General features: G+C 35.4%; 1 protein-coding gene across 1 annotated transcript; it reads left to right on the top strand.

Annotated features, from left to right (window-relative positions):
* The first annotated feature begins 213 nt into the window (after positions 1-213).
* On the top strand, positions 214-18,511 carry RNF212 (ring finger protein 212). Its single transcript, XM_065837300.2, has 11 exons — positions 214-608; positions 2,182-2,243; positions 6,252-6,326; positions 7,802-7,858; positions 10,557-10,615; positions 12,698-12,762; positions 12,852-12,921; positions 14,379-14,424; positions 15,720-15,783; positions 17,252-17,324; positions 18,118-18,511. The coding sequence occupies exons 1-11, from the start codon at positions 497-499 to the stop codon at positions 18,344-18,346; spliced, it is 912 nt and encodes a 303-aa protein (XP_065693372.2). The 5' UTR covers positions 214-496; the 3' UTR covers positions 18,347-18,511.
* Positions 18,512-20,320: the final 1,809 nt, after the last annotated feature.

The following is a 20,320-nucleotide window of genomic DNA, read 5'->3' as shown; positions in this document are numbered from 1 at the left end:
AAGGGAAATTAGCATTTTTTTTCTTCAGTCTGAAAAACGAAAATCCAGACTTCTTCCTTTGTACATTTTTCTCCACCAAAAGAAGCAACAACAAACCTTGGATGGCAAACTAACAACCTTCCCAGATTCCTGCCTTTAGAAGGGTGAAAAGCCCCTGCTGTTCTCCACACGCCTGCTGCCTGGATGGCGGCCCCCGCTCCATGGCCACCCCTGTGAGGAGGACGGGTGCAGCTCAGTGACCCACGTGTGGGGAAACCTCTCAGAGGTGATCCCCCGTGTGGGCACCCTGTCCAGTTTGATAGCGAGGGGCCAGAAAAAGCATTTTTTTTTAGGGTGTGGAGATTAAACTCTGCTCGCATCAGCCCCCCCGGTGGGGGAGGAGAACAGCCACCCCTCACCTCAGAGCGAAGGAACATGGCGGCGGGAGCCCTGTAGGCCTCACCCGGGGAGGCGGCATCTTCCTCAGCCTCCTGCTCCCTGCCAGGCCTCTCTGCCCATGGCCTTCCAGGTCTTTTGCAACGTTTGCTTGTGCGAGCCGCAGAAGCCCACCCCGCGGTTCAGCCTCACGAGCTGTGGCCATGTTATCTGTGAGATCTGCCTCCAGAAAGGTAATGGCAGCTGGTGGCCCAGCCCTCTGTGCCAGCAGGTCAGGCAGCTCTGGCGTGTACACATTTACCTTAAACATTACCATTTCAGTGGAACAAAGAAAGGCCTGAACATTTCTTTATCTTATTGATAAACCTGTTCAGTTCTTGCTATTGATTTTCTTTAAATAGGAGAAACCACCTCTGTGTGCCTCCAGTTGAATGTGGCTGGAGCAAGGGGGCTCTGAGAGCAAGGCTTAGGGACAGAAAACTCCAGGCTTTAATAAAAGTTGGGTCTGGATGCTTAGAATCCATGGTTACATTGTAGAAAAAAGTCAGATGGCATTCTGTTCTGTCTAAATTTGGAAGGGACATGCTTTTTCCTTAGTGAAATATCAGTTTGGAAAACTTAAGATTTGTTTAGGGCAGGTTTTGCTAAGAGTCCTAAGACATTTAAAATGTCAATATAGTTGATGAGACTCTAGAAAAATTTCAGCAGCATTAGGAGGACTGGAGGTGATGTTGTGAACCTCCTGTGTGTTGTATGTAATTCCTGAGTCATATTCTGGGCCTCCTGTGATGTGCTTAGAATCACTTGTGGAAAAGATAGCAGAGTAGGGAAGCTGCTTATCAAAAGAAAAGAATAACAACCAAATATCAATGTTTTTTTCCCTTTAGGTCATGCTAATTGCCTTGGTCTTTGTAAGGCCACACAAAATCAATGACCAATCAGTATTTCAGCATTAAAAACTTTTGACTAGAAGTTTTCATAAGGTTGCTGTTGAGGAGAGAGGATCATAAAATGCATTGTCTAAATGCAACTTGCAGGCTCCTAGAAGCTGAACAACAACTTTCCTTTCTGCTGTTAATGTTGTTTGGCAGAAAAAATCCTGACACATGAGATGTTTTTTGCTGTTAATTAAATTATGTTGATATCAGGCTTAAAATGTATTTACTCTTTAAAGATGTTTATAAACATGGAATCTTAGAACCCATAGAAAAGAGGTAGCTAGTAAAATTATCTGTTACTATTATTGTAGTCATATGCATCTACTAGAACTATTTGCTACTACGTTTGCAAATTATCAAAGGTACATTTTAAAAAATGATCAAGTTTTAGAAAGTGATGTGATGAATTTTTCACAAGGTAGAATTATTAATTCTTTGAAGTTAAGGTTTCATATATTTTATCAAGAAAGCCAGACTAGGCCCCAATCTAAAAAGTCATATATCTAGTTGACTCTAACTCATTAATGCACTTAAGCATACATTTAATTAAACCAGGCAAGTACTCCTATTTAAATCAGAGGAACTAAAAGTCACCTGCATTCAGTGACACTAATGATATTCATAAAATCATCTACATGAATCCTTATTTGCAGTAAGACCTGATAATCGTCACACACATTTTCCCTGTGCAACTGTGTGTAATGGTTATAGAATAAAATTCTGTATTCATGTTTATTTGCATTTCTTGTTTAAACTTCGTGTTCCTTCCACAAGCTCCAAACAAAGATTTAGGCACCAAATTCTATTAAAAATGTATCTGAGATCTATTGAGTTTAATGTATATGTTAACTGTGTCTCTACCTTACAGGCAAAAAAGATGAATGTTTGATCTGCAGAACTCCTTGTCGTACATTATTCCTCTCAAAACAGGTAAATGAAGCTTTGTTATTGTATTACATCAGTCTGTAGTTTATTTAACAGCTACATTATTTACATTACAACATACTTCCCTTTTGTTTGCCAACTGTGACATGAGTATTTACTAATGATAGGTAACTTACATACTTCTGTATTATGCACCTTTTATTTTTATGGATTTCTTACAATGAAAACCTATGGAAACTCTTTAGGTTTTCAGATTTAAGTTGGACTGTAGATCACTCCAACCTTTTCAGGAAATATGACTGGCTAATGTGTAACATCAGGGACTACTTTCAAAGTGTGGTATTTATTGACTTCAGCATTTGTAACATCATGGAAACTGGACTATAATGGATTATTTCATGTAATGAATTGAATTGAAAATCTGCATGGCGGTGCATCAATATTTTCGAGTGTTTTTGGTTTATCTCTCCATTTGCTCTTAAGCTTAGCTATTTTCCTCATGGCTATGTGATTAAGAAAGGATCTAAAATATTGTTAGGAATTCTTGTTATTCACTAGAGAATGAGCAGCTTCTGAGTCCCTTTCTTGAGAAATCATTAGAAAGATTTAATTTTCCTGTTTCTCCCAGGAACCATCTTCTCCTTAGCTGATTTCATAAATGGTTTGTGAAAACAGTTATATTTTCCTAGACTGATGCCTACCTGTGAGACAAGCTTGACTTACAACGATAAAAGAAAAATACTAGGAGCATTCAATACATCTAACACGTAAAGTCCTACAAGGCTATAAAACAATAATGTATGCAAAATAGAGGACAATTTGGGACTAAACCTGAAGTGGTGACCTTGAAGGAGGGCACCATTTCGCTAGATGTGTTTAAAACTGAGATGATGCATATCTAAATATAGAAATGTCTACTTCTACATACTGCATACAAAAAAGTAAGAAATTGTTACACTATATTTTGTATTTGTAAACACAGAATCTCACAGAACTGAAACAGGATGAAGAAAATACCAAAAAATTACATCAAAACAACAGAATGCAAACATAATACAAAGGAACAATGCACACAGTAATAAAATAAAACCAAAACATAACCCTCTCATGAAATTTCTGAAGGAGGTATTTTAGTAAGATTTCAGTATGAGCCTACCCTGGCTACAAGAACAATTCAGATTGTCATGGACCTCTGGAGGTCATCTTGTCCAACACCTTGCTCAAAACAAAGCTGATTTTGAAGTTAGATCAGTCTGAAATAGCAGCATTTGAACAGAATTTGACGCTTTGCTTCAAAAATACAGAAGGAATTAAAAAATGCGGTGATTGGAGTACTAACAAAAATATTAGGTGTTTCATTAGAATCTGCTGCTGCTCTGGAGGACTGGAAGGAAGCAAATTACCATATTCTTTAAAAAAAGACATTAATGATGATTGCTTAGCCTTGATTAAGAACAGATAAAATGATTGGAATGATAATTAAATATGCATGTAAAAAAGTCATAGCTCTATAATTCAGGAACCTGAGTGGAAATATACCTGGTAACCTTTATGAGCTTGATGCTGTGGAAGAATTCCCAATGAGTAGAAGGTCCTATAAATGTGTTAAAACTCCTCATTAAATTGTATGTTGGGGCAATCAACATCTACACATTAAATATTCTCATCTTTACAGTAATGTATGCTTGTCACCTTTATATCTTCCTTCTGTGTCTCACGATCCTCACTTGCTTTTTCCCAGAGGATGCTTAAGTGCTACGATAAATCAGAATATCGCTGTTCATTATTTCAGAATATCATGTTAACATCTGCTACTCCTCCATGCAACAGATGAAATATAAACAGTGTTCAACAAACCTTCATTTTAAAGAGTTTCCAAATCAGCAATGAAACTGGTTGGTTTTTATTTTTCTGAGATCTTATAAATTCTTAATCCGAGGTCATGGCTTTGTTAGGACCCTAGATAGGTTTCTAGAGCTTGCCTCCTCTGAGTACATTATAAAGACTCCAAATGTATTTTTATGTATATGTTATTTTTTCTAGATTAAATTTTATTGTCTTGTTTGTATTTTCTTTACTTAAATACTGTCCATGGATCAGACTGTGGTGTCTATCTGCTTTTCTCTTTCTCAGTCTACCAGTTCACCCTGTGAATGCTTTGGCTAATGTCAACTAAATTCAAAAGAGCAGAGGAAGTCTCAAATACAATTAATTTCCTCCTGCGAGTTCTATAAAAAGGAGTAGCTGGGGGAAGCAAAGAAAAGCAATTTAGTTCCCATGGTGTTGGGAAATGCAAGAACAGCCCATTGATAACCAGAAGGGCATTTGGCAACTACACAAACAATTCTACGGTAACCAAACCTCATCTCCTCTTTGCTCAGATGAGTTGCTGTACAGGACATTGGAGCAGCTGATGTCAGAAAATGGGGAAATAAATACACAAATCTGTTATTAATTTAGCTCCTTATGTAATTATTTTTCGTACATATGAGACTCAGTTCTCTCTTATTATTAAAATATAGAATATACTTATAGATAGAAAATAGGTTTGGCAAAGGCAGCTGTTATGTAGTCTTAGATATTTGATTTCATACTAGTGTTATGCCGGTTTCGGAGTAGGTAAAAATATTGTCTTACTATGTGTTTGTGCATTTCCAAATGTAACAAAGCTTTTTGATTTCAATGCAAGATTTTTCAATTAAAAGTGTTAATACTTATCTTTCATTTTCTTAGTAGCCTAGAAAACTGTTACTTTATTCACAGGTGGTCTACTTCCTATTTCTTTCAATAATTCACCTTTCTCTAATTTTTCAAATTTTTAAACTTTTTGAGATTATTTAGTACTTCTGGGATTAATTTACATTTTGCCGGCAACAATTTAAGTTCTTTTTGATTGGATTTTGAAAGGTGGTTCCTTACATGAAGGATGATTTTTTTTTCTGGGACAATCATCTTTTATCATCTAAGTATGTTTGGATTGGTTTTGCCTCTTATTCAGCTTTTGGCTGGTTGTAAATCTACCTTCCATTACACAATCACAATTTATCAAAGAGAACCTTGTAGTTTACAGTTTACAGGTATGTGTCATGGTTTTTTTGGCTAGATTCTTCATTTTTAAAAGATGTTTACTCTTACAGTAGAAGGTGATTGAAATGTGATCACTGTTAGTTCTTAGTAATACAACAATTTTAACTTAGCACTATAACTAGTGTGACTATTTTGGGGCTGTCTTTTGTTTGTTTTTTCTTATGAATAAATTAGGAATACATGTATTCTGGATTAAAGTAGCACTTAACTAAGCTGTCTACATTGCTTTGTAGATTTGGATAGATGTCAAAATGTCACTATCATTCTGAAATTCACTTTACAGTTCGTAGCATTTCTTTCTCACTAGAAATAATAAATATATCTTTATTGCAATGATAGCTTAGCCACAGAGCACTTACTCAGCATTTTCTAAAAACACAGATGGCCATTTGCGAGGTCACATCATGGTGTCTGATTAAAAGTCTCAGTCACAAAATAATTGCAAAATTCAGCTACCATTAATAGCTCTTTCATTATGCTGGGATAGCATTCTGCTGCCCAACAGTCAGGAGAGATAAAGGGATCCCAGTCAGCATTGGAACCATTCCAAAAAAGGACTTTGAAACAAAACTGATTATAAGATGCATCCATGTGTCTGGGGGTGGTGAGAACCACAAAGGCCAGAAGGGGACTGCCAGAAACCTGGCTGCTGGTCTGAAGGCAATGCCTCCTCCAGGGAATCACAGCATCTCCCCTGAACGTCCTCCGTAAGTTGTTATTGTCTTAGTTACACGAAGTATAAATGGGTGTAATATATTTAAACAAAAGCACAAAGCTTTGCAGATGGTTATTAAGGAGACAAAATAAAAATGGGCTTGTTTTCAGTTTCTGAATCATCCTACTCTTCATCTGTGCATTTTTTATTTATATGCATCAATCAATTTAAAGAACACTTCATAAAATGGTTTATTTAATATAACTTGCAAATAAAAATGCTAACCTTGGTATACTTTCTTTTCTTGGTAGACAAGTCCTGATATTCAATCACTGTTCATGGGAATAGATACGCTATGCAAGAAATACGCAAAAGAAATAACACAGGTGAATCTGCCTTAAAGCTTTTTAACTCTATAAAATAGCAACTTCTACTGTGTTTTATATAAATGGGAAAAATACATGAAGAAATGTTTGAAAATGAATGTATGCTCATTACTGTCTTTACTTCCTTAATTCCACAGGTTCAAAAGTACTTAAGAAAGCATAAATTATTCAGCATGGTCACTGTTTGTGTTTTCAAGTTCTCTCTCAGGACTCCTAGTCTGGCTATTTTGATGATGTAAAATCACTTTCAATGCCATGCAATGAAATATAACATCTACCAGAACCTCAAATGTGTCCAAACAGCATGTCCTAATTATAGCAATAAAAAGTTACACATTAAAAACTGAGCTGAAGCCCTGACCTGAATGTACTTTCTCTTTATTTTATTTTATTTTATTTTATTTTATTTTATTTTATTTTATTTTATTTATTTTTTTAACCAAAGTGAGCAAGTTAACAAAGATCCCTGATCTCAAAGGCTGGTCTTTATTGAAAATAAGAACAATCTAATTCCTGAAAAGCAAAAGATCTCAAGGCAGGTCTGCATTTTTTACCACTTCTAAGGTATTATTTCCTTTTTTTAGACTGATGCTGAGCACTGAATTGACATTTTCATAGATTTCTCCTTTATAGACCCCAGACCTCGTTTCTGTGTGGTGGGAGGCAGCTCAGAGCCATTACTTTCGGAGTGCCTCATTATTCCATCAGTGCTTCTGAAGACACTTCTGATCCTTTAATCAGTATCCAATGGGAACCTCCCAGGCTCCTCTACAGCAAATGAAAAGTAACCATTTCAATTAGATCCTCCACCATGGGTTCATCTTCTCTGAGTGTTTCTCTTGGTTGTCTCTATCCCTACACATTTTCTTGACAGTTTTCTTACACACGAGAAGAAAGATTTATTAGTAAGTTATTACCTCTTGTAATTTGTCCCTCAAGCTCTTGTCTTGCCTGCACTGTATATTTTTACTTTCAACCTGTCAGGGTTTATGATCCTCATTTGGACACAAGAGGTGCTTACACACCACCAGAGTGTCTAACAATTATTTTTTAATTATCAGGATATTTTTACAAGGCAAATTATAATTGTCAGTAAGACAGATAACTTTTTATGTTGCCATTAAATTTATGTGTTTGCCTAGCACTAATGAATAAGAAACACTGCAGTGAAACTGGTTTTCCAATGTCTTTACCTTGTTCTTAAACACAGTGTTAAAACATAAATTCAGCAAAATAAATCTACCACCTCTAGGATAGGTTATACTAGATTAAATAAACTTTATAAGGCTTTCTCTATCAGTGCTAATAACTTTGAATGTTTTTTTTTGGAGAAGAATTCAAGATGTGTTAAATACTTATTAAAATATAGAAAAAAATTTAATACTGTGAAAGTTTTTCTCCATCACCTTTTCTTTTTTCTGAGGTTGCATAAACATAATCAGGTGAAACTTGACATAACTGTATTTATTTTTTAGGTTGCAGAATTTCAAGAAAAACATCGTAAACATTTATTAGCATACCAGAGACAAAAGGTAACTATAATTGTTATTTTCTTATTTTTACTGCTTATGTTTACCTTTTTACTTCATTTTGTTTTTAAAAACTATTTTCAACTTCCATTGGAATACTTAGAATAATTTTTCAGTATTGCCTCATTTCCGTCATTATAAATACCAGGTTTTAATTGCTTAAAATCTGTGAGGACTTTATTAATTATGGTTACTATTATTTAATAAAACATATTTTAGTTGTGGGGTGACCAAGATTAAATGGAGAGTCAATGGACAAGGAGAGAATAGACTAGTTCACTGTATGGAGGAGAAAGTGGAAGATGTGTGGAGAGATTGGTACTCAGATAATAAGCCCAGAGGAAAAGATGACTGGGGCTGACAAACTGAATGGGAAACTAAGGGGAGAACAAGACAAAGGGCCAGTACCCTGAATTAGGGATAGCTCAATAGGAAGGGGAATAGAATTAACTATTCTGTGGAAAACAGGTACTGAATTTGTGACTCTTCCTTTGTAGGCTGGAAAGAAAATTTCTTTCTTTCATCTCTCTGCTACTTCTAAATATTTGTTAAAATAGTTGACTGTTTCATTCATTTCCAAGGACATGGCCAGGTATATCACTAAAGCTACTTGGCAATACTGGTGAATCAACCCATCAGTAGGTGCCCTATGTATGAAATGATAGACGCAAACTCATAGAGCTGCCCAAATGGCTATCTTGAGTGTGAAGAGAGCACCTGATGTGGTTCTCATGGATAGAACAGCTTCGAAACTTGAGTTCTCTGTGGCCCATTCTCCCCTGTTTTCCATGACTGCATTTTGGGATCAGTCCTAGTGTACTGGGGAGTGGGTAGATCTTTCAAGGTCCTGTCCTTCTTGGAGGAATTCTGATTTTATGCTGCCTTCTAATTTATTGTAATAACTCTGGATGGTAAAACTGAAACTGTAAGTAAAATAAAGCTCTTCATAGAATTTTGCATAAATTGAAATATTATCTCCAAAGAACCTGGGCAGAGTTTTGACGCTTTTCGTTGGTAAGTTACTAAGTTATTTACTGTCGAGATGTTCATTTAAAGTGGTTGTAAAGTATGTGACCTGAGGCAGGTGTTTAGTCTTCAGTACTGAAACAGCTGATGATTTAGTTGGATGCTGTTTCAATGGCACACTGTTTTGGGTGGTTTTGCTGTTGAAGGTGAGTGGAAAAAGAATGGAGCAAGAATCATTTATGGTATAAACAGTTTGGCGAATGGCAACACCTCCAGGGAGGTGAGGAAGCACAAACCTACCCTTTGATACAAGTGTTGCTTCCTGCTGCTCTCCACTCTGCAGGTCTTGGCCTTTGGGAAAGGCAGAGTACTGCATAAGGAACTTCACAACCAGGTTTTCATACTTAGCTCTCTAGTTTGTGGTCCCCTTCCTTATTTCTAGTACGTCATCCTTGGCACTGTCAACCAACAGCTCTCATGACCTTGATAAAAGCTCCTTTGTTGCTGTTTCTGTGCATTGCAGAGATCACAGGATGCAGATCATGGTGTGTACTGTGGGCACATGTTGTCCATATTCCTGGCAAGTCTAGATCCCATGTTGTGTTAGGACCCAAAGATATTGACAACCAAATAGTTATTCACCTTCTTTAAGGCATTTTGACCTTGGAATGATTCAGTCCTATAGAGTGACAGGGTAACAGGTAACAGTACATTGTTCCTGCTATCCGTACTGGTCATTTTCTTACTTAAGCCTATCTCTCATTAGGAAAAAGAAAAGACAAGAATAAAAAAACTCCCCAGATCTCATGTAAATTAGATTTTGTCTTTAAACTGTTTTGCAGAGTTTCACATCTGCAAAAAGAGCATAATATTTGCCACTGACAATATGACTTTACAAAGGTATATCAGGTGACGTTATTAAAGAATTCAAATAATATTGTGAGGAGAAGCATGAAAAGTTAACAAGAAAATTAATAATTTCTCTTCAAATCAAAATATGAATAGCATGAAGTAATGGAGGACTAAGGTCACACAATGGAAATCAAGGACAAAATACAGATGCAGATTGATGCTATTGAGTAAATTTTTATATCCTTCATAAAATATAATATATGCTAATGGAATGAAAGACTAAAAAATGCACATACTAGGAAGTCGACCTAGCGTTCCTGACCTCAATGTTCTTCAATTCTGCAAGCTCATAACATTCTTTAATGGAGATTTTTGGTTGTGTCCATAACATAATAGGAAATACTCTTCATGTAAGCTTGTTAGAAATGGATACTGCAAAGAACTGAATACATTTTGAATTTGAAATGAGCAGTATGGGAACATGGTATTTGGTATTTTGTACAGTTATTGGTATCTTTGCCAGATAATTCCATATTAAATACATCGTAAGTTTTATACCAGACAGGGAAAAACAGACGAAAAAATTAAGCTATTTTAAGTACTTTTCTTAGTATTTTTTTATCCAATACTACCAGCACACTTAACAAAAGGTGATCGAACTAAGTCTGTAACTGCCAAAAATCAGCATATCTTTTTCAAACTGACTGTTTCACGGATCCATATAACAGCTATAGTCTTGCCCCAATAAATCTGGAATAGCAATGACATCTCAGATTAAAACCAATAGAAAACAGCCTTTCAGCACTTTAGAATACTAGTTGTATGAAAATGAAGTTATATATCATACGAATAGATTTTGTTTAAATCTACCATTATGTCACAGACAATGAAGCTGGAAGAATCTCTCAAGGAGGTAACTCAGCAACTTCATCAAATGCAATGGTAAGAGGCTTAATGCAACAGAAGTAAATGATAAATAGTCTTTGTAATGAGACAACAGTAATTTTAATTGATAAAACAACTTAAAAGCCATACTTTGTGTGCCTTTCTCATATATTGTGTTTAATGCGTAGAAAAAGCATATTTTTACGGAAATAAATGAACGATGATTTCTGTCATAAGGTCAATTTTCTTCACATTAATCAAGCCTGCCAGGAAAAAAAAATCCTTTTAATTTTAAATTCAAGACAGTAATTACTTTAAAAATGAATTTTTAGCAATCTCTGTCATATAGATATTCAGTTTTAAAATTTTTATTTGCATTTACATGAACATGCTTGTGTTTTTTGACAATAGGCTTCCCAGCCTGGAAAGTACTATGATCTCTTTCCTATCCCACTGGCAAAACTAGGAGAGTTTTGTAACATGAATCTCATTTTATCTGTTTCTAATAAAATTCAACTTCTTGACTTATCTCAATTTAGTCTTTTCTCAAAAATGCATCAAAGAGGTTGCCCATCATTATGCCTCCACACATTGACTGATATACCTTAATCTTTTCATCTCTTTTCCAACTTAAAACCAAATTTCTTATTGACCCCTAAGTGCACTGTGTGCTATTAGTTTTCATTTAATTAAATTTTATTTCAATTATTTGCTTGAAAAGATCACGTTTTTAAAAATCATTATATAGTTCTCAGGGTTGCTATAACTTTCCGTCTTGAGAACTTTCTCTCTTCAGATTTCACAAGCTGTGAGTTATCCCTGAGTCATCAGGGAGTAGATTGAACAGGATCAGTTGCAAGTCTAAACTGAAGGGGATGTGACTAATAATATTTTTTGCACTCTCTTCACCCTTTTTTGTTGTTTCCCTTTAAAAATTATTTATGCTATACTTATCTGAATTAATTGCTCTTATATCCTGTAGCCTGTACAGCACTCTAATGTTTAAATTGAACGAACACGGAAAAAATGTATTATACTATATTACCACTGTTTAAAAAAGTCTGCTTAGCAGAACATAAAACAGATCAATCTACAGTGATCCACTTATGCTGAAATTATAACATTTTCCATATAACATTTGTTTCTCTGTCCTATTATATTCTTCCAATTTTCTAAGATTTCGAAAGCTACTGGGAAAAAAACCCCACCAGGCTTTGTCTGCTTTTTCCGTTTTAGAGAATATGGGTATAAAGAGTACTTATAGTTACAATGTACTTCTCCCTGTAGATAGATCTTCTTGAGAGAAGCCCTTTACAAACGTCCCTTTATGAATACCAGTCTTCAACCATGATGAAATCCCCTTATTAGCCAGTCCATAAAGCCAGCAATTTAATTGCAAAATTTTGTCCTTTTATGTGTTTTTTCAGTATAGACTTTCTTTTGACTCTGACATGCACATAATACTGTATTATTCTCTCTTCTGCTGCTCGGTGTAATATAACTGAAAGAAAAACAGTATAAAGGAAACTACGTATCTGGTGGATTATCATAGTTTATATATTTTTACCCACTCCCTCCTTTTCCTTGTCTACATCTCAAATAAATAACATCTTGCTTATACCAGATACAGAGTTCTTACTGAATTTCAGATTTTCAGAATTCTACCAAGAAAGTGTGACCCAGGGCTTCTCCTTACATGCCTAGTAGACACATTCCTCCTATTTATGCTTCTTGGCAAAGATACCAGTTTTACATTGCTGTTGGTGAATTGCATAAATATGCCAACATTTCCTTTGATAATTATATTTTTACAGTTTGGGAAATGTATGCATCAAAATGAAGATTTTTGACTGAATTGTAATTGACAGTTGTATTTTAACATCTGTTGTTCCATAAAGTACTTTGCCATAATGTTATCCTAAATTGAGACTATTGGGTGTGTAATGACTAATACAATATAGAGAAGTTAATAGCTTATCAAATAGATTGTTATCTTGGTTCATGGCAAATAGTATCATGTTAAAACCAGCTATTGATGGATAAAAGACTTTATTTTATGCTTTATTGACCAGTTAGACTAATGAACTAATCAAACCAGCTTTCAATTTATATCTGTTGTTTCTTCCATTTTCCCTTTAGCATGAAACCTCCTGAACAAACTCCACAACTACCATTTTCCAGTACAAGTAGAAACCCACATTCCAGTAAGAAGTGTTGGTTTAAGATGCTAGCTATGCAACACGTATCACTGGATATAGCTTTGTTCTAATATTAAATTTATTAATGACTTTAGTTCCTTCAAGAAAACAGAATGGTTATTCTTCATATTCTCTTCATCCTAGTCATCCTTCCACTTCTGAAATGTAGGTACAAATCTGTTAGTTTTCAATGAAAATCTTAACAATGACAACATGTTGATATTTCATACACTAAGCTTTTCTTTTTTTGTGTGTGTGAGTTTAGAATGAGTATATTTTCTTAGTTCATGCTTTGTTTCTGCAAAGTATGTAAATAAAAAGGAGGGTCTTATGTATCCAAGTATACATAATAACTATTAATACTAGTATAGACTGACTTTGTACTCACTGGAAAAAATTCTAAGGCAATATGCTCCTGGACAGGCTGGAGAGTTGGGCGGGGGATAACCTGATGGAATTTAACAAGGGAAAGTGTAGAGTCCTGCATCTGGGCAGGAACAACCCCAGGTTCCAGTATAGGTTGGGGAATGACCTATTAGAGAGCAGTGTAGGGGAAAGGGACCTGGGGGTCCTGGTGGACAACAGGATGACCATGAGCCAGCACTGTGCCCTTGTGGCCAGGAAGGCCGATGGCATCCTTGGGTGTATTACAAGGGGGGTGGTCAGTAGATCGAGAGAGGTCCTCCTTCCCCTCTACTCCGCCCTGGTGAGACCCCATCTGGAATATGGTGTCCAGTTCTGGGCCCCTCAGTTCAAGAAGGACAGGGAACTGCTGGAGAGGGTCCAGCGTAGGGCAACAAAGATGATTAAGGGAGTGGAGCACCTCCCTTACGAAGAAAGGCTGAGGGAGCTGGGGCTCTTTAGTTTGGAGGAGACTGAGGGGTGACCTTATTAATGTTTATAAATATATAAAGGGTGAGTGCCACGAGGATGGAGTCAGGCTCTTCTCAGTGGCAAACAATGAAAGGACAAGGGGCAATGGGATCAAGCTGGAACACAAGAGGTTCCACTTAAATTTGAGAAAGAACTTCTTCTCAGTGAGGGTAACAGAGCACTGGAACAGGCTACCCAGGGAGGTTGTGGAGTCTCCTTCCCTGGAGACATTCAAAGCCCGCCTGGACACATTCCTGCGCGACCTCACCTAGGCGTTCCTGCTCCAGCATGAGGATTGGACTAGATGATCTTTTGAGGTCCCTTCCAATCCCAAACATACTGTGATACTGTGATACTGTGATAAATTGCGCATACAGCTTGCTCAAGCTAAAAGACTGTGACTTCATTTTTTATAGAAAGTAAAATTTCAGATGCCCTTCTTGTGGAGACAAGTAACAAATATATAAATATACATATTTATTCTGACTTGAATAAGAGAACAACAATGCTAATAATAAAATAAATTTGTCTGTAAATGTCTAAACCAAAGCTCAGAATCAATTAATAGACTTTTCTTACTGCTAGTGGATTTTGGAACAAGTCCTTAACAGTCATATATGTATGCATTATGTATTATGCTTTCCCATTATTAGTCAAATTTAACATGAAGAATATAATGTAATTTTGGCATTATAATGAATGTGTTATTTTTGTTACAATTTCATACTTATTTTGACCTTTGTTGTAAGAATGGAGCCAATGGAGATTGACCCTGTACCTTCACCAATGAGGAAAGTAAGTGGATTTTTTGTATATATGTTTTAATATATGTATATATACACATATATGCTTTTGATTTCTCCTACTCTGTTGATACTGCAAAGATAGGATTCTCCCTACCCTTATCCCACTTTAAAACAGCTGATTTCAGCTATGCTTGATGCTTAATAGAAGTCAGATGCTCCCCAAAAAGGACCCAAAGGGAAATAAATCACAACATTGTTTTCTGGAATTATATTCTCCACATGCCATATACAGGCTTTTAAGCTTCTGATGCTGAATTAAATGGGAAATTCTTGAAATCTCACTAGGTTTATACTATAAAAATATTGTAACTGTTTCCAAAATGAATGCTGCTAATATATGAAACAGAGAGTTGCCATTAAATTTAAGTTCTAATATATTAAGAAATTGAAATATATGTAAGATTTCGACCTTCACCAGGTCTGCAGTGCAGAGCTATGCTGTCATCTCAGGGTGTCCTTTATAACCTATAATTGGTTATATCCATAGATAGAACTACATCCATAGATATAACCTATGGATTAGTATGTGTGATTCATCTCATTCTGAAGGACACTTATTGGTCTCATTCTTGTTTCTCTGCCTTGGCCATAAAGGGAATTTCAGAGGACCAGGTGAGATGTAAATGCTGTTGTTGCATTTGAATGGGGAAGGTGAATCACTTGGCACTCAACTTCACGTTACACTGTTTTTCAAAACTCTCCTGAAATTTCATTTAGGATGGATAAAAGTTTCTTATAAACCACAAATTGAACCAATAATTATTTTTCATCTTTCATAAACAGTTTTGTTTGCTGCTTGACTAGGTGATCTTGCTTTTGCCAGTGCTCAGAGGCATCAATGTGTGTATAGTATCTTCACATGTTAAGAAAAGGTGTAGAAATCAATGATCTGAAAGCAGTTTCAGAACTTGACATTTGAATAGGGAATTGCAAGCTTTGAATGACATCTCCAATATGAGAATAAAGGCAGGAGCTTTCCACTGTATTAGTATTCTGATTAGGAATACAATGTAAATATCCGGTATTTTTCTTATCTGAATGTGACAGAGACAACTTCTTTCAATAAAACTAAGATTCATCTATTTTCCTGCTCACCGTAAATCTGTAAAAAATAGTAACTTCATTCTGAGGTTTTACATCTTATTCCTATGAACAAAACTGCCAGCGGAGAGCTCCAGAAAAGTGAAGGCTTTATAGACCTCAAAAATGTAACACCGTTGCTTAAAATACTTTAATAATTAGGACACTTACTACCCTGTAATTAATACATTGCCATTCATTTAGCCTGACACACCAACTGGTCCGACAAGATTATCATTAATATCTCCACCACGAGATGGACACATGGGTGAGTAAAAATACTGTTCATAGCTGGATAACATTTGCATTGCCTTAAGAAGATTAATACATTTAAATCCATACATCAGCAAATTTGCTGAAGAAACTTCAATTGTTTTGAGGCATAAGAAACTTACAATGTAGACATCAATCCAGCAGATGGGAAATGGTTAAAAATGAAGAATGAAATAAGTCGCCTGAGTACTGACCTACTCTGTTCTGTGAATAATTACTTGTAACCACAATGATTTTTGCTGAGCAATCATAATCAACGGTTGCAAAGGAAATACTGTAATGATGTGTATGGTTGAATAGAACAAGCATACTTGCAATATATGTTGTTGACCTTCTATTAACCTTCATACTTATATTTGCTTATAATTACCAGAGATTAACATTGTCCATAATGTCATGTTAAAAATGTCCCTTTGTTATTGGTTTTACATTCGGCGTGTGTCTGTAATGGCCCATTCTCAGGCAGACTTTCCACTGGCTTCAGCAGTTAATAGAATCCATCTGCAATGCATAAGGAGCTTTTAGCACTCTTATTTCTACGTGATGTAAACGTCCCAAAACAAAGACAAATGAAATTGCAATGAAGGAACAAGAATTGCTTTTCTTATGTTGTATATGATTTATATGTTCAGATCCTTCCCAAATGCATGCTTGACCATAAATTTATGGATAGCAAGATAGTGAGAGTTGAGGTTAACTGTTTTTTGTTGTCTAAATATAAATAGATCTTTAATTGGATAGTAAAATTATATGTAGAACAGTTATGTATTCAGCACATTTCAGAATCAACCCATAAAGTTTTGTAGTGGTCAAAGCTGAATGAATCAAAGCATATTTGCAAAAGTAAGGGCAAGTGGGAGCAATGATTTAATGGTGTGCTAAAGAGAGTTTCCTTCTCAGAGCTTAATGGGGCAAAAAAAACAGCTGAAGAACTGGAGCACCTCAGCAGAGCTATCTTGATAATAGTCTAATAACTGATAGAATGTGAAATAAACAAACATATGTGTTTAACTTGATAAAAATTTGCAGGAATGGTACAATATCATGTTTTTTGTGAAAGCCAAGCTCTATTGAGACTAAAGAAAATTTTTCATCTTTACCATCTGTTGGAGTGCTGCTGAGGACTTCTGATCGCTCTCACTTCTGCTGGATCTTCTTCCAGCAAGAGCCTGAAAGACAACTCATGCCTCAGCAAATATCTGTGCAAAACTGTAAAAACGTATTATTATTTTTTATGCCTATTTTAATCCTTTATCAACTGACATGGTGACTTGACTTTGTCAGCCAGTTCCTTATCTGTCATTGTCTATGGTAATTGTGCACCATTTATATTCTTGAACAAACCAATCATGAATTTGTCCCAAATAATGCAGCTGAAGTACTAATCTTTGTCTCCAAAGTTCTCTCTTAAGTAAAATGGGTAATTAATGTTGACCCTGTTTTCAAAAATTCAATTTGTACAGGTAGCATATCTTACAGAAGCTCTCAGTCATGCGGAATTATGTCAAGTCAAAATAGTAGAGCAGGATCAACAAGGTAATTAAACACGTTTTCAAGATGTTACTGTCTCCTGTGAGAGACTGAAGTTTCTCTTGTCTGGCCTGTAATAATCTGCGCATTCGAAGATTATAGTCTACATCTGAATAACTGTCATTGTGCAGGCTGTCACCTATAGGAATGTGTTTGTTATTGCTGGAAGGTTTTATTTTGAAATCACTTTCTTCAAATGCAGGCAGAGATAATTTGAGTTCCTGTAGCTGTGGACATCTACAGTCACAGTACTTTCATACAAAGAGTAGTAATTTTATAGTAAAGAGGTGCAACAAACTGTCTGCTTTATATTTGTAAAAATCAGAGATAACAACAAAACATCTACACAACAGCTGTTCTCTGAGTAACCTGAACATCTTAATGCAGCATGTAGCAGGTGTTTCAGGTTTTAATCTAAACATTGAAAAGGTCTCAAATTGTGAGAATTCTTAACATAAAGAAAAAAGTTAAAATGGTTCCAGAAAAAGTAAACTCTTGTTCTCTATAATCATTGAACCAAATATGTATTTCTAGCACAAATTTAAAATACACAGAAAAAGATATTGCTGCTTTTTTTTTTCTCCCTATCTCCGATTCTCATCTAATTTGTTTTGTCCTTCTGCTTTTTAAAATATTTAAAAATTCTAAAGAAGTAAAAATCTGATAAGGAACATGTAGAACACCAAAATTTATAGCATTTTCTATTAAAATATTAACACTATGAATTTAAGTGGGTTTGAAATCTCTTGTACTATGAAAGTAGCCTCAAATCGTATCTATGAATTAATTTCATTGACAGATCCACACCAATAAGACTACCGCATAGTGGATGTTCAGCTACATCATCATCTGGATCACAAAGTAGTAGAAGGGGATCATGGGCTCCTCCTGAATTCAGAACCCCTCAGCTGTACACATTTACATCACCTTCCCCACAGCCATCAGTAACCAGACAACCAATCACCATCCCTGGACTTCTGCAAAGACAACATTTAGGCAAGTATATTTTAGAAAATAATAGCATTTAAGACTTCCTGAAAAAATTTCGGCATAACATATGCTTATTACTTATTTACTGGAGAATTGTAAATAAGAAATAAATTAGGTGACAAAACCCATCTTTGAGCTGTATGTTTACAAGTGAATTGCAGTTCATATGCAGAACAATGCTTTGGACATTCGCCTGTGTAACTGAAATTGGAATATGGTAAAAATGTTTTTACAGGAAGAGAAATGTAATCTTTTAATAGAAATACAAAGGAGCATATTTAGATTCATAAAAAGCTATACAAAAATTCTCATCAAAATGCATAGGTTTTATTTTTAGTGTTTGCTAGTTTTAACTTTCTCTCTTCCTTGAATGAGTTCCCAAAATAATTTACATGAATAAAGCTTTCCTCTGGTCTTACTAACTTTTTTTTTTTTTTCAATTTGTACTTTTATTCTTATTTTAGGATCAACTAATTTTGGAGGACATTCAACACAAAGATAAGCAAACAACTGTGAATGTTTTTGGTCAATAAGCATCTGGAGAAGCCCTACAAAGTCTTCGGACATCAAAGTATTTGTAATTTCAATAAAATGTCAAACTGGCATAAACCAGTCAACTGTTCAGCATGAATAATTGACTTAAAATATGTCTGATCTCGCTGATTAACATCTACAGTATTTTTAAATGGAAGTACAAAATGCTTTTGCTGTTTTTAGACATTTTGGCTTAAAATGTATTGTATAAATAAACAGGCTTTATGAACTAAGTGTTAAGACAAAACATGATTATATATTCAATGAGCATTTTTTTGCTGTGAATGCACTGAGTTGCAGCAGAACTACGTTTTTTAATGGTTGTGCCTCTACAGTATTACAGCTGTGTCCCATCCCTAAAAAAATATTGATTTATGGATTTTTGATTGCAGAATTTCAAATTTTGGTTCTTACTCAGCAGATGACCTTTTATTTGCACTATTTAAAGGGGTAAAGTTTGAGGGATATTACATTCTAGCAGGTTCTGCCAAGCTCATAATACAGTACCTATTCTGAACTCCAAGAAGTTCACCATTGGATGTAGGCATCAGTGATTTCTTCCCAAAATGGAATGAAATGGGGGAACTGGGATGAAGAGACAGTGGAGATCACCTTTGCTCACACAGTAATAGCAACTGGAGACTCTGAATGGAGGGTGCCAGAAAAGAACCTTTTTCTTTCAAGAATAACTCTTGCCTTGAAATTCCCACTGTTACTATGTATCTGTGGCAAAATTTTGGTATGGCTGAGTCATCAAATATGCACCTTTGTTTTGTTTTGTTTTGGCCCTAACTTTACATGGAGTATTTTAAAAATAATAAAATTGAAAGCTGTTTTGTTGAGATAAAGTCCCCTGAGTACACGATACATTTCTTTTCGGCTGAAAAGTTTCACTTGACCTAAAAGAAAAATTAGAATAGAAAGGACTATATAAATGAGGAGGGCTTTTTTGTGATGCTGAGACAAAGCATTAATTCACCCAGAAAACAGAGAGGGAATGATTCTTACTATCTCTGAATTTGATTTTATGGTTCTTACATCACCTCCCGAGCTACCTACTGGGATGAGTTTTAACTGTGCCCCTTGAGTAAGAGTAAAGTGGATGGAGAAACACCTGTTTTGTGAACATCCCTGGAGTACGGGCTTCTGTAATAAATGTTAAGCTTCACATTTCCCTTATTTCAACATAAAACTGGTTTTGTTTTTTTACCACGGAAAAGTTTGTGTTTTCTCCTCTTGATATTCTTATACTTCCAATTTTAGATGGGATTTCTAAGTAAATTTCCTTCCAAGCCACCTTTCATTTGAAAGATTTAATTTTACAATACCACAAACATACAAGTATAGGAGCGTGGAGTAGCTTAAAAATTCCTATTCTCCTTTAGCTCCAGATGATCTAGAAAGCTTGGGAAATGGGGTGAGGAAAATACGATTCTCGTCTTCTACCTTCATTGTTCCCCAATAGTTACTATTTCTTT

The sequence above is a fragment of the Patagioenas fasciata genome, chromosome 4 (genome assembly GCF_037038585.1).
Source record: "Patagioenas fasciata isolate bPatFas1 chromosome 4, bPatFas1.hap1, whole genome shotgun sequence".
In the NCBI taxonomy this organism is placed as follows: Eukaryota; Metazoa; Chordata; class Aves; order Columbiformes; family Columbidae; genus Patagioenas; species Patagioenas fasciata.
The sequence above is the reverse complement of the archived record's forward strand: the minus strand, read 5'-3'. Positions and strand labels throughout refer to the sequence as shown.

Coding starts and splice junctions, on each gene's coding strand:
- RNF212 (XM_065837300.2), top strand. CDS start 497: ATGGCCTTCCAGGTCTTTTGCAACGTTTGCTTGTGCGAGCCGCAGAAG. Junction 6,327..7,801: donor ACGCAAAAGAAATAACACAG/GTGAATCTGCCT, acceptor TTTATTTTTTAG/GTTGCAGAATTTCAAGAAAA. Junction 15,784..17,251: donor ACCACGAGATGGACACATGG/GTGAGTAAAAAT, acceptor CAATTTGTACAG/GTAGCATATCTTACAGAAGC.